Raw genomic sequence first — 15377 nt, forward strand, 5'->3', positions numbered from 1 at the left:
TCATACACATAAATTTATTCGTGTTCTTCTTCTTTTTTTTTTTTTTTTTTTTTTTTTTTTTTTTTTTTTTTTGAGACGGAGTTTCGCTCTTGTTACCCAGGCTGGAGTGCAATGGCGCGATCTCGGCTCACCGCAACCTCCGCCTCCTGGGTTCAGGCAATTCTCCTGCCTCAGCCTCCTGAGTAGCTGGGATTACAGGCACGTGCCACCATGCCCAGCTAATTTTTTGTATTTTTAGTAGAGACGGGGTTTCATCTTGTTGACCAGGATGGTCTCGATCTCTTGACCTCGTGATCCACCCGCCTCGGCCTCCCAAAGTGCTGGGATTACAGGCGTGAGCCACCGCGCCCGGCTTATTCGTGTTCTTCTTAAGAGTTTTCTCTGTCCAGTGTTTCTGGGCTTCTTCTGTACTCTAGAGGTTTTGGAGAAAGCCTTGAGATAAAGCAGCAGCCATGTTTAAGGTGTGTGCCTGTGGGTGGAAAGAGGCGAGGCAACTGAAGTGTGTGGGATTGTCCACCACAGTGATGAGTCAGGTGATGTGTGAGATAAGGAGCACAAAACCATCTAGGGCAGAAGGGAAAGAAGAAAGTATTTGTCCTGCCTTTACTGAGTATGCTTCAGAGCATCCAAATATTTGATGAGGGGCACTTGTTCTTTATGGAATAACTCTGGCTAAAAAGCACAGAAGACGTGATAGAATGAGAAACTCATGGTTTTCAGTCTTGAGTGACATAATAGATTTAGGCAGTGATCAGTAGTAGCTGCCAACGTCGTAGAAAGACATCAGAGGTAACATCTTCTGTGGAAGTACAGAACACTCATTGTGGAATATTACTGCCCCTCACAAACACACAACAAGAGAAACCAAGTTGAGCCTTAGGATCTAGCAACAACTTTATAGGGAACAGAGGATGTATTAAGTACTACTACAGGAGTGTCACTAGCAAAATCCAGGCAGTGAGAAACCAAAGGACAAGTGATAGCGTTTTAGGTTTTTGGTTTTTTATCCAAATAAGTTGCAAGAAAAAGGGCAACATTAGGTTATAAGGTGAGAGTCATAATCGACCAAATGCCACATAGAGATCTTATTTGAATACTGATTTGAACATACCAGTTGTTAAGAATGACATTTTTTAATCTGGAAAATTTGAGTACTGACTAGATAGTATTAAGTTTTACTCATAAATTTTTTTTTTCCCCCAGACCATCTGTGGCAATTTTGGTCTTTTTTTTGGAGACAGAGTTTTGCTCTTGTCCAGGCTGGAGTGCGGTGACACGGTCTCTCAGCTCACTGCAACATCCATGTTCAAGCGATTCTCCTGCCTCAGCCTCCTGAGTAGCTGGGATTATAGGTCTACACCGCCACACCCAGCTAATTTTTGTTTTTTTAGTAGAGATGGGGTTTCAGCATGTTGGCCAGGCTGGTCTCAAACTCCTGACCTCAAGTGATCCACCCACCTTGGCCTCCCAAAGTGCTGGAATTACAGACGTGAGCTACCACACCTGGCCAGTTTTAGTCATCTTTAAGGACTGCTAGCAGCATTTTGTCTACTTTTTTAAATCAGGGGTTTTCGTTTGTTTGTTTGTTGACATAGAGTCTCACTCTGTTGCCCAGGCTGGAGTGCAGTGGCACCAATACCACTCACTGCAGCCTTGACCTCCCTAGGTATCAGGTGATCCTCCTACCTCAGCCTTCTGAGTAACCAGGGCTACAGGCATGTACCGCTATACGTGGCTAAAAAAGTCAGTTTTGACAGATATTGGTATTTATAAATCAAAGCATAAGAATAAAAAATTAGGTGTGATATTTATATTCTAGGAGGAGGAGGTTGGGGGAGAAGCATGAATTATCTTCAGTTACCTTCTAATTTTATTGGTGGTGGGTTCATAGATGTCTTAAATATATAAAAATATTATACGTTATTGATGTCAAAGCAGGAGGATTGCTTGAGGCCAGGAGTTTAAGACCAGCATGGGCAACATACCGGGACCCCACCTCTACAAAAAAACTAGCTGGGCGTGGTAGTGTATGCCTCTGGTCCCAGCTACTCAGGAGGCTGCGGTGGTAGGATCACTTGAGCCCCAAGGGTTTGAGTTGCAGTGAGCTGATTGTACCACTGCTCTCCAGTCTGGGCAATAGAGCAATACCTTGTCTCCTAAAAAAAAAAATACATTACTATATATCTAATTCAATATGATAAACAGTTATTAAAATGATACAAAGGGGAATGCAGTGAGTAAAATCCAGAATGTGTAATTGTGTAGGATGGATGACTTTGGTCCACTACATAAATATTAAGCAAACAGTGAGAAGAAACTCTTGTGTTAAATAGACCTAAGATTATATATCAACATATCAATTGTATATGCATGTGTGTATCTTGTTGGGATCTTGATATGAACAAACCACATGTAAAAAGATAGTTATTAGCAATTGGAAATAAACACTTAGTGGATATATGATGATAAGGAATTTTCACTGATCACTTTTGGGAGCAGTAATGCTGTTGTGGTTATGTTGAAATAAAAAAGCTCCTGTTTTTCATTGTTGCTTACTGGTGTACTTCAGCATAACATGCTGTGTAAGGCGGACTTGGTACAGATGTGGGTATAGAATAAATAACATCAAATTATACTCATTAATTGAAACAGGTGATGGGTATATGGTGGCTCAGTTTTTTGTGGTGTCAATTTAAATATTTCTATAAAATCAACTTAAATCTGTTTCATCGATTACTAAAGATCTTGAAGATGTCCTTCAGAGTCTACATGAGGTGCTCTATTGGCTCTTTTTAAAATTTTTAATTTTAATTTACTGTAGATAGGCAGCAGTGGGGAGGGGCGGGGGGAGTCTCACTTCATTGCCCAGGCTGGTCTGGAACTCCTGACTTCAGGCAGTTCTCCCAAAGTGCTGGATTTACAGGCATGAGCTACCCTGCCGAGGCTACTATTGACTCTTTCTTTTGTAATTAAAACTCCTTTTAATAAATAATGATTGAATTCTCATAGTAACTAATATTTCTAGCTAGTGAGCAGTTTAAAAACTTTTTATCTATTAGCCTGAGAACTAAAATTTACCCCATTTTTCCCTCTGGTGGGAGAAACCCTTAAATTGTGTTGAATTTGTAAAAATAATGCAAGTGCTTAAATCAGTATTTTGGTTTTTGTTTTCATTCTCAAAGATGTGTAGCAGTTGTTTTTCTCATTCTCTTTATAAGCTCTAAGAAAATCATTGGATTCCCAGGATGGGGACAAAAAAAAAAATCATTGGAAATGTTAGTTTCTGGATGGTGGTTCTGTGAGTCTTTTTTGTTCTTCCCAGTCTATATATTGTAACAAATTTTAACTATCAGTTGAATGCTTTTCAGATGTCAAGCACTGATCAGGCTCTGAATGCTGCAATGAACAAGATAACCTAATTAGTCCCTGTTGTTACGGAGTATGCATCCTACGCATTTTTGTGTTTTAGGAGGTGGTGAAACAGTAATTTATTTGGTGATAGTTAAATTGAACTTCAGTGACATGGAATCAATATGATAGAAACAATCTATCAAAATTTTAATACCTATTTTCTTGACTTGTAAGTATTTAGAATCAAACTCAAATATAAACTAATACTCAAAGCTCAGATGGAAGATGACCAAAGAAGCAGGTAGAGTGTTTTAATTGTATACAGACAACTTGATATATAAAGCTGACAGAGGTAGATTTTTCTCCAGTTCTTTGCATGTCTGAAGTTTGTGTTTATGTGTGCTGGATGATTATAATTCATGCCCTTTGGTTAATTCCTGTTAATATTGAGACTATTGGCTCTTGTACTAATAAGAGCAGAGCACATTGTTAGGAGCCAGAGGTAAACGTTACACAGTTTAAGGTTAGTTACTGAGCAAGTGGGAAAGAACAATTCTAGATATTAAATCACTAACTGCAGGGCCATGCATGGTGGCTCATGCCTGCAATCCCAGCACTTCGGGAGGCCAAGGCGGGCAGATCACCTGAGGTCAGGAGTTTGAGCCCAGCCTAGCCAACATGGTGAAACCCTGTCTCTACTTAAAAAAAAAAAAAAAAGAAAAAAGAAAATTAGTGGGTGGTCTGTAATCCCAGCTATACTGGGAGGCTGAGGCAGGAGAATTGATTGAACCCAGGAGGGAGGTTGCAGTGAGCCAAGATTGCACCACTGCACTCCAGCCTAGGCGAGAGAGCAAGACTCCATCTCAAAAACAAAACTGAACACTATTTGCATAAAAATAGTTTAGATGTTTGTCTAAAATGAAACTTGAGAGAGTCAGGTAGGGGAAACTAGAAAACCATTTGAGGGAAATAATTATTGTGGAGTAACATCCAAACTTCTAATAATTAAATGTGTGTTGGGCGTACATTTTGAAGAGTGGGTAGAAAATCCTTGGGATCCTTGAGTATGAGACTCTTTAAAAAAAAAAAAAAAAAAGTCCGTGGGAAAACATGGCAAATGAATTGCTGTGTGTGTGTGTGTGTGTGTGTGTGTGTGTGTGTGTGTGTGTGTCAGAGAGAAAGAGAGAGAGAGACATGGTCTCAATCTGTTGCCCAAGGCTAGGGTGCAGTGGCATGATCATAGGTCATTGAAACCTTAAACTCCTGGGCTCATGTGATTTTCCCACCTCAGCATCCTGAGTAGCTGGGACTACAGGCATGTGCCACCATGCCAGGCTACTCCTGGCCTTGAGCTTTCCTCCCAACTTGGCCCCCCAAAGGGCTGGGGTTACAGGCATGAGTCACAATGCACCATCTAGATTACTCTTAATAAACAAAAGATAGTATCCTATTTAAAGACTTTTTTGGGAGCCCTGTGAAATGGATATTTATCTTTGTAATATGAATGATCACATGCTAATTAACTTGAACTCTATGCATATTTACACGTGTACTTTTGGGAAGATTGTGGTAATATGTACACCCTCCAAAATGAGTCCAGTGGAGGGGAATACTTAGTTTCTTAACACTGTGCTGCTAAACCTTACTGTGCTAGATACTTGATTAAAATGGATTAGGGCCAGGCATGGTGGCTCACGCCTATAATCCCAGCACTTTGTGGGGGCCAAGATAGAAGCACTGCTTGAGCCCAGGAGTTCGAGGTGAGCCTGGGCAACATAAGGAGATCCCTATCTCCATTAAAATTAGCTGGATGTAGTGGCATGCATCTGTAATCCCAGCTACTCTGGAGGGTGAGTCAGGAGAATTCCTTGATTGCTTGAACCCGGGAGATGGAGGTTGCAGTGAGCCGAGATGGAACCACTGCACTCCAGCCTGGGCAACAGAGTGAGACTCTGTCTCAAAACAAAAAACAAAAACAAATCCACAAAACAGATTAGTACTTGCATATATGTAGTAAATCATACCTTTGTAAGCCAGGTGAATACAGTGTGAGCAACTTTTCTTTTAACTGAAGCAACGTTTAGCAGTTGTGAAATCTATGAATTATAAATCTTTTTCTTAGGGCATATTTTTAAAGCCTTTTATAGAAAATATGGCTGGGTGAAGTGACTCACGCCTTTAATCCCAGCACTTTGGGAGGCCAAGGCAGGCAGATCACTTGAGGTCAGGAGTTTGAGACCAGCCTGGTCAACACAGTGAAACCCCATCTCTACTAAAAATATAATAATTAGCTGGGTGTGGAGGCGCATGTCTGTAATCCCAGCTCCTTGGGAGGCTGAGGTGAGAGAATTGCTTGAATCCAGGAGACAGAGGCTGCAGTAAGCTGAGATTGTGCCACTGCACTCTAGCAAGGGTGACAGAGTGAGACTCGTCTCAAAAAAAAAAAAGAAAAAGAAAAAATATAAAACTTACATAAAAGCAGAGAGGTACCTGAAGCTTTAACAGTTATTAACACTTGAGTAATTTTGAAACACATCCCAAATTAGCATTTGGTCTGTAAACTCATACTAGCTATAGGTTGGATGTACATATTTTTTCCCTCTTAAACTGGCATTCTCTTTTATCTCTTTGGTATATTTTACCCTGATGACTGCTTTTACTTTGTCATGAGAATAATGTAAAAGTGCTTCTCTTCCTTTCCTCCTCCATTTTATGATTGTAGACAGGATGTACCTGAGTTTAGTTAGTCTAGATTGTCTTTGATGTTCTTGAAGGGATTGATAGCAGCTGTGGTATTTGTTCTTACCCTTTTGGGGAAAGGGAAGAGGCAAAGAACTAGGCTTTGAATCGAGATTAAACTGGTGTTTTGCTCAGATATTTTGGATTATTTGACTTGGAAAGAGAATTTCACTGTAGTTCTTTTTTAATTTTTTTCTTTTATTTTTCTTCTCTTTTCTTTTCGAGACATGGTATCACTATTTTCACCAGGCTGGAGTGCAGTGGTGCAATTATAGCTAACTGCAGCTTTGAACTCCTGGTCTCAAGCAATCCTTCAATCTCAATCTCCTGAGTAGCTGGTACTACAAGCATGCAACACCATCCTCAGCTAATTGAAAAAATTTTAAAAAGAGTTTTTGTGGTTATGGGGTTTGACTGTGTTGTCTAGGCTGGTCTGGAACTCCAGAGCTCAAGTGATCCTCCCAAAGTGCAGGGATTACAGCATGAGCCTCCAGGCCTGTCCTATATAATTCTAATTTTAGAAGTTAAGTAATTTAATTATTTTACTTGAGATGTCAAGCTCAATTGCTAGTTTTTGTTTTATTTTGTTTTTTATAGCTAGTTGACTATAAATTCTTTTTCCTTCAAAGGAAGTGACTGGCATGTGACTTCTATAGTATAATCTCATCTAATTAACATGCAGTTGTGTTATTTGCGTCACTCTCTTCCTTTTTGCATACATATATACATGTGTAGGGGGGCATTTGAGCGAAGGTGCTGATTCTTAACATTTTCTGTACCGTACACTTTTTTGGCAGTCTGAAACCTGTGGATCTCCTTTTATGTTTCAGGATGTCTTTATTTTTTATTTTAATTTTTTCGAGACGGACTCTTGCTCTGTCGTTCAGGCTGCAGTGCAGTGGCGCAATCTGAGCTAACCGCAACCTCTGCCTCCCAGGTTCAAGCAATTCTCCTGCCTCAGCCTGCGAAGTAGCTGGGGCTACAGGCACCTGTCACCGTGCCTGGCTAATTTTTTGTAATTTTAGTAGAGATGGGTTTCACCAGGTTGGCCAGGATGGTCTTGATCTCCTGACCTCAAGTGATCTGCCCACCTCGGCTTCCCAAAGTGCTGGGATTACAGGCGTGAAGCACCGTGCCTGGCCTCAGGATGTTTTAAAATGCATAAAATACATAGGATTATAAAGGAAACCAATTATTTTGAAATCTAGTTGGCAAAATGCTAAAACTCAGTAATAGGTGCTTAACATAATAAGAAGTTCTAGCAACACATCTAAATTTCACAGTGATGAGTGTAGATGATATTTAAAGATCTCAGCAATCTAATGTGGTATGAAAATATCTGATTTGGCTGGGCACAGTGGTTCACGCCTGTAATCCGAGCACTTTGGGAGGCCGAGGCAGGCGGATCATGAGGTCAAGAGATCAAGACCATCCTGGCCAACATGGTGAAACCCCCGTCTCTACTAAAATTACAAAAATTAGCTGGGCATTGTGGCACGCACCTGTAGTCCCAGCTGCTTGGGAGGCTGAGGCGGAAGGATCACTTGAACCTGGGAGACAGAGATTGCAGTGAACCGAGACTGCACTCCACCCTGGCGACAGAGTGAGACTCCGTCTGAAAAAAATAAAAAATATCTGATTTTTATTGATGTCAAAATTACTGTAATTCTGTGGTTTAGTGCCAGCCTTCATAATTGAAGGACGTGTTAAATTTCACTTAGGGGATAGTGAAGATAAATGTGTCATTTCCTCCCCCACCTCATTTTTTATTTCCCTGAATTTTATCCATGGACTCCTTGGCTGTGATGGCCAGAGTAAGATCACCTGGACTAAGGCTTTGTTTATGTCCTGGGATGCCTAATTTGAAGCTAAAGGATTTGAACTTAGAATGTAATCATCAGATAAATCTGTTTTAAACATTCTATCTGCTAATTTTAGTGGCTTTTAAAATAAGTCATAACAGATCAATAAATGCTGGATCTCCACATGGTCTCTATGCAGTTTGTGAGTTTGTTTCTTTGTCTTTCCTTCTTAGGCTGCCTTTTCTTATTATGTATTGGTTTGTAGTTAATATAGGGTTAATATTTTAAGTAGTTTCTCAACTTCCATGTTGGCTATTATTGTCTTGCTTTTATGTTTTTTTCTTTTAAAAAACATTTTAATTCTTCTGCAGGATTCGGAAACTTCAGATACGAAATATCCCGCCTCACTTACAGTGGGAGGTAAGAATTTCCATATTTAAAATTAAGATCTGAGTATGTAAGCCTATTGCTGTTAGTTTTTTAAAAGCTTTTTCTCCTTTCCTCAACTCTTGGGTGTGCTAGAACATAAAATTCTCCTCTTATGACCTGTGTCTTGATGTGGGTTTTTCTTCTTAAGGGCACATTTTATCTTTTAAAAATCTGCTCTTTGAGATAAGAAGAAACCAAAAATTGAAATACATTCTTGGGTAAATGGGTAATCTTTCTCATTCATTACTGTCCTAACAGGATTTTGTGGATTTCAGTGCTTTTGGATGAATTTGCCAGTTATATTTAAATATGAAGTTACTATCTTGGCAAATTAGTAAAAATACAAATACCTGCTACTTTGTGCTTTATTTAAAAATGTTACTCTGCTTCCTTTTGCTCAGATGGTGGCACTGCGGTGATTGTGTAATGTGTTTAAACACAAACTATTTAGCACAATTGAGTAGCCTGTGTCAGCAATTTCCAAAGCATAATAATGATGTCATGGTGAGAATTTGAGATTCCGGTAGTTGAAAGGATAAAAGAAACTATCTGTTGACTCTTAAGACAATGGAACCTGAAAGTTCTTAAAACCCGCCTTGGAGAGGGTGGGCAGAGAAACTGCTTATCTTTTATGTATTTCTAAAATAAAAAATCAAGAGTAACTAGTTTTGTGTGTTTTAGACTAGTCTTCAAAAATGACATCTGATGAGTCATTAAATCATAACCCCTATCAGCATGCAAAGTTTGGTTAAAAGGTTACTTTGGTGGGAAGTTGAAGGAAGTTGATTTAAGTCTGATTCTCCAAGTTTTCTTAGTTGGTCACAAGTGATTTGTGCTGAGAATATTTATCTTCAAAATATTATTATTAAGTTTTGCAAGAAGGGGTTGGTTTTTGGTATGTGCTGAATATTTTGCAAGTTGTATAATGCATTAAAAATACACTTTATAGATGGAAACACGATGAGTTATAAGAATAAATTTTATACATGTTCCTTTTTCAGATTAACTTTTGTTTAGGGAATTCAGTAGCTTGGGGGATAGGTCCTCAAATCAAGTGTTATAATAGCAAGATTACTACTTTCATCCCCTTATTTTAAGATGAGCCATATTAAATATGATTTAAAATGTAATTTAATAGGATTTTTTTTTGTTCAGGAGCTACATCTAGTGTAATGTAGCTTTCTATGAAATAGTCAAATGTTAGAAACCAAGTTTAAGTGAATTATTAGAGTATTAGCATATGTGCTATGGCCAGTTCCCTTTTAATTCATTCATAATCTCTTCAAATTTAGAGAATTTAGCTCTTAGTTTATTGCATTTTCCCTTATTCCAATTATTTGCCATATCTAACTTTTCTTAATTTGTATATTTCACGTTAGTCTCCTCATTGTCCTTTTGAGGTAGTGTCAAGTTAGCGAATTATCTCTGTTTTCAAATGGGCAAAAATGGGCACACAAGATAAAATTAATTAAGCAAGAGCACATACTGAATTGTAAGACACTTGCAACTACACTTTGGAACTCTTCACCTTTGACTCCCTTTAAAAATTTGATGAATTGTTTGCATATTGATCAACAAAAACGATTATATTGAGGGCTTGCCAGGAATAGGATGAGCTGTTGTTAGGTGTTTCTTTCCTTAAAGACTTGAGGGAAACCTATTTCCTATTTGAGAAGGGTTACTCTGTATGTATGTGTATGTGTGTGTGTGCGTATATATATGCGTGTGTATATATATATACGCATATATATACGCACACACACACATATATACACACACATACATATATACACACACACATACACACACATATATACACACACACATATATACACACATATACATATATATATGTTTTTTTTTTGCGATTGAGTTTTGCTCTTGTTGCTGCCCAGGCTGGAGTGCAGTGGTGCAATCTAGGTTCACTGCAACTACCACCTCTCAGGTTCAAGTAATTCTCCTGATTCAGCCTCCTGAGTAGTTGGGATTACAGGCATCTGCCACCATGCCTGGCTAAATTTTGTATTTTTAGTAGTGGCAGGGTTTCACCATGTTGGTCAGGCTGGTCTCAAACTCCTGACCTCAGGTGATCCACCTGCCTTGGCCTCCCAAAGTGCTGGATTACAGGTATGAGCCACTGTGCCTGGCTTGTGTATGTTTTTTTTTTTTTTTTTTTTTTTTTTTTTTTTTTTTTTTTTGAGACGGAGTTTCGCTCTTGTTACACAGGCTGGAGTGCAATGGCGCGATCTCGGCTCACCGCAACCTCCGCCTCCTGGGTTCAGGCAATTCTCCTGCCTCAGTCTCCTGAGTAGCTGGGATTACAGGCATGCGCCACCATGCCCAGCTAATTTTTTGTATTTTTAGTAGAGACGGGGTTTCACCATGTTGACCAGGATGGTCTCGATCTCTTGACCTCGTGATCCACCCGCCTCGGCCTCCCAAAGTGCTGGGATTACAGGCGTGAGCCACCGCACCCGGCCTGTTTATGTTTTATTATACGCACTGGGTATGTCGCTTTTCTTGTGCCAAAGCCTTATCAGTGATAATTTTGCACTTCCAGACACCTTTTATAATGGAAGATTAGGCTTTGAGTCACTGATTAATCTTAGAATCACTGAAAGTGGAACAGCCAGACATTATGTACCTTCTACTTTGATGAAGTAGAATATACATGGCACCACTGAGGAAATAGTCTTATCTAAAAAGGTTCAACTGGTTTCAATCTTAATCTAACTTTGAGTTCACAATAAATACACAAGGTATAAATGATATTTCAAATAAATAACTAGCTGTGTCCTAAATATGGGCCATTCCACAGGACAAATGGTATTGTTTTGCTAGATGAGCAGTGGCATAAAAAACGGGGCCTGTTACAGAGTAGGACTCAAGCGGATAACAAGGAAGCACTATAGTAAGTTCTTTGTGAGCAATGTAAATAGCCCTGTGAAGCAGCATGGAGCACCTAGAAAAGCCTTATAGTGGAATATGTTTCTCTTTTGCAGGAAATGGGGCAGCCTTTGAGGTCAGACTTGGAATTATGTCCTAGCTTCACTACTTTCTCATTGTGTGATCTAGTTATAGGATCTCTGAACAGGTTTTTAAAAGTCTTTGAGCCTCATTTTCCCGTTTCTAACAAGGGGGTGATGATGATGGCTCCCTCATTGGGTTGCTTTGAGTGTTAAAGAGGATATGCATGCTAAAGCCTTTAAAACAGTGCTTGGTACATATAAGTACACAATATGTTTTAGCTATGATAAGAACAACAACAAATTCACCAGCTCTCAACCTCAAGTTTTGTGCTTGTCTCAGTCAGATCCAGGCAGGAGCACAGATAACATACTTGGTATTTCACCAAGGAGAATCACACAGGTTCTGGAAGGTGAAAGAGCAAAGAGAATGCAGAGTGGTGACTGTAAGGAGCAGCTATCACCTGAGGGCTGGAAGGCCAAACGGAAGAAGTTGAGGTTTTGGATTCTAGAGACTTGGAGGGAAGAGCCTTGAGTACCTGAGACTCAGATTTCTGAGCAATGGGAATTCCTTGGCTGTGGCTGGCCCCTGGGATTTGGGGAGGAGAGAGGAGTTACCAATTTTGTTCTGAGTGTCCAGAGCAGCTAGAGGATGTAACCAACTGCTGATGCAGTGATAACAGCTGATGGACAGGGACCTGCGGATGCAGTGATGCTGACTGACGGACGGGGACCTGTGGATGTGGTGACGCCGACTGACGGACGGGGACCTATGGATGCGGTGACGCTGACTGACAGACGGGGACCTGTGGATGCGGTGACGCCGACTGACAGACGGGGACCTGTGGATGCGGTGCTGCCGACTGATGGACGGGGACCTGTGGATGTGGTGCTGCCGACTGACGGACGGGGACCTGTGGATGCGGTGACGCCGACTGACGGATGGGGACCTATGAATGCGGTGAAGCTGATTGACGGACAGGGACCTGTGGATGCGGTGCTGCCGACTGACGGACGGGGACCTGTGGATGCGGTGATGCCGACTGACGGACGGACACCTGTGGATATGGGGATGCCTATGGATGCATGGGGAAGCGCATGTTGTCCCTACCCCAATTCCTGCTTTCTGGTACCCTTCTGGTGCCTTCTATTGGCAGAAACTAACTGGTAACAGCTGGTAAAGGAGAGATTAGAGTCCAGAGTCCTAGCCCCGGCATCACAAAGCTGAGAAGAACATTTGGAATCGAGAGCTTATTTTTCTTTTTTTGCCCTAATGCTTCATATACCCTGTCTGTCTGAATTGATAGCTTAATATCAAGCCAAACCTCTAATCTTGCAGTGAAACAACCTCCTCCTCCCGATTCTAGCAGTCATCTTGTAAGCCATATTCTGTGAAGTCACTAAAGAGGTGACAGAATCTGGGACCATGGCAGAAATGCCTGTGACCTGTGGCGTTTTTTGTAAGATCTGTAGCTGGAGTGTTACCTTTCTGCTACTGTTAGATCTTTATTATTTATGTTATCTTTATACCACCATACAGTACTAAATGATCAGAAGGGGATTCCGCAAGTTCTCTGGGTAGCATATCTTGTATGCTGTGTCAAGCAGGTTTAAACAGTTTCTAACCATTTAGTTTTAGATGATGATAAAGCACTTATGGGTGGGCACTGGATTCTGCTAAATGTTTATGGCAGATGAAGATATGGAGAGACTAACGTTTTGAAGGACTCACTGCTAGAGAATTAGGTAGATTGGTTTTCTCCCAAATATATGGAATATAGCAGAGAAATAAGAGAAAATGGTTTCTCATCCATCCCTCACTGACTTGCCTGAGGTACCTGAAGAGTAGACTCGGTGTGACCAGAACTGGAAGGGCTCCTCCACAGAAACAGTTCCAGGAGCCGACGATGTGGACGTTCAGATGCTGCATGGAGGTGTACATTAGGAGGAGGATCTGAGAGCCCTTCCTTGGGTGGATAAAGGTTGGGCTTTGGGAGAAAGCCCTAGTGGAGTACTTGATGTTAAACACCTGTAGTGCCTACTCAGTTTCTCAAGTGGGCTCCATTTTCTAAAATTAAAAAATGTCTTGTTGGTGTTTTGTTTTGTTTTTGAGATGCAGTCTTGCTCTGTCACTGAGGCTGGAGTGCAGTGACGAGATCTTGGCTCACTGCAGCCTCCACCTCCTGGATTCAAGCAATTCTCCTGTCTCAGCCTCTTGAGTAATTGGGATTACAGGTGCCCGCCACCACACCTGGCTAATTATTGTATTTTTAGTGGAGACAAGGTTTAACCATGTTGACCAGGCTGGTCTTGAACTCCTGACCTCAAGTGATCTGGCCACCTCGGTCTCCGAAAGTGCTGGGATTACAGGCATGAGCCACCGCTCCCAGCAGGTCTGGTTTTTTATATGTAAAAAAAATACAATAAGTGGGGCTGGTGACTCACGCTTGTAATCCCAGCACTTTGGGAGAGCAAGGCAGGTGAGTCACTTGAGGTCAGGAGTTCTACACCAGCTTGGCCAACATGGAGAAACGCCATCTTTACTAAAAATACAGAAATTATCCGGGTGTGGTGGCACAGGCTTGTAATCTCAGCTACTTGGGAGGTTGAGGCAGGAGAATTACTTGAACCTGGGAGGCGGGGGTTACCCTGAGCTGAGACTGCGCCATTGCACTCTGGCCTGGGCAACAAGAGTGAAACTCCGTCTCAAAAAAAAAAAAAAGCCAATGACAAAAAAAAGCCAGGTGTGGTGGCTTATGCCTGTAAATCCCAGCACTCTGGGAGGCCAAGGCGGGCAGATCACCTAAGGTCAGGAGTTTGAGACCAGCCAGGCCAACATAGTGAAACCTTGTCTCTACTAAAAATACAAAAATTAGCCGGACATGGTGGCGTTCGCCTGTAATCCTAGCTACTTGAGAGGCTTAGGCAGGAGAATCGCTTGAACCCAGGAGGTGGAACTTAACAGTCAGCTGAGATCACGCCACTGTACTCTGTCTCCAAAAAAAAAAAAAGCCAGAGTCTTAAGGAAAGGGTGTCTCAGTTTTTCCTAATGTTATTTTTAGGTAACTACTCTCCGATCAAAAGAACTAAAACTCCCAATAAGTACTCAAGAAAATGTCCAAAGTTGAGGGTACCTTCTTTGAAGTGAAGCATAAGACCTTATGTAAAGGAAGACATTAGGTAAATGAAGTGGTCCTAGAGAAAAAGGCAAGGAAGGTTGTCATTCTGGGGGCTGATGAGGAAGGTGAAACAATGTTTCTCATGTTTACTGTGTGGGGAAATAGCCTGTGCTACAGTTAGTCACCTGCATGGCAGGATTCTCCGTGCTTGTGGGGCCCCCACATCAATCATGACTGCAGTGAGTATTTTCTGAGCAGATTTGAATATGTGGTCTGACAAGTACCTATGGAGAATACATACTTTAACATCACAATCTTGTTAGAAAATTCAGAACATTTCTTGGTTTTACTTCAATACTTACATATTTGATTTTTTTTTTTTCCTGGACTTAATTGATCTGGGAAGATGAATATTAAGTGAGGCTCGGGTCAAAGAAGGGAAACCAAGTATTCCTTATTTAGAAGAAGCAAGCAGACCTGGTGTGGTGGCTCAGGCCTGTAATCCTGGGACTTTGGGAGGCTGAGGTGGGTCAATCACTTGAGGCCAGGAGTTCCAGACCAGCCTGGCCAACATGGTGAAACCCTGTCTCTACTATAAATACAAAAATTAGCTGGGTGTGGTGGCTCACGCCTGTAATCCCAGCATCTTGGGAGGCTGAGGCAGGCAGATCATAAGGCCAGGAGTTTGAGACCAGCCTGACCAACATGGTGAAACCCTGTCTCTACTAAAAATACAAAAATCAGCCAGGCATGGTGGAGTGCATCTGTAATACCAGCTACTCAGGAGACTGAGGCGGGAAAATCAAGTGAACCCGGGAGGCAGAGGTTGCAGTGAGCTGAGATCGTGCCACTGCACTGCAGCCTGGATGACAGTGAGACACCATCTCAAATTAAAAAAAAAAAAAAATCCAGGCATTGTAGCACACACCTGTGATCTTGGCTACTCAAGAGACTGAGGCACAGAAATTGCT

The 15377-nt window shown here is 41.3% G+C and overlaps 1 protein-coding gene across 1 annotated transcript in view; it reads left to right on the forward strand.

Moving 5' to 3' along the window:
• IGF2BP3 (insulin like growth factor 2 mRNA binding protein 3) overlaps nt 1-15377 on the forward strand; it is a 157328-nt gene that overhangs the window by 41791 nt on the left and 100160 nt on the right. Inside the window, exon 3 of the mRNA XM_064380543.1 lies at nt 8264-8312. Coding sequence (XP_064236613.1) covers nt 8264-8312 — 49 coding nt within the window. The remainder of the gene's footprint in view (nt 1-8263; nt 8313-15377) is intronic.

This window comes from Aotus nancymaae, unplaced genomic scaffold (assembly GCF_030222135.1).
Source record: "Aotus nancymaae isolate 86718 unplaced genomic scaffold, 86718_ANA_hifiasm-v0.15.2.pri h1tg000025l, whole genome shotgun sequence".
Lineage (NCBI taxonomy): Eukaryota > Metazoa > Chordata > Mammalia > Primates > Aotidae > Aotus > Aotus nancymaae.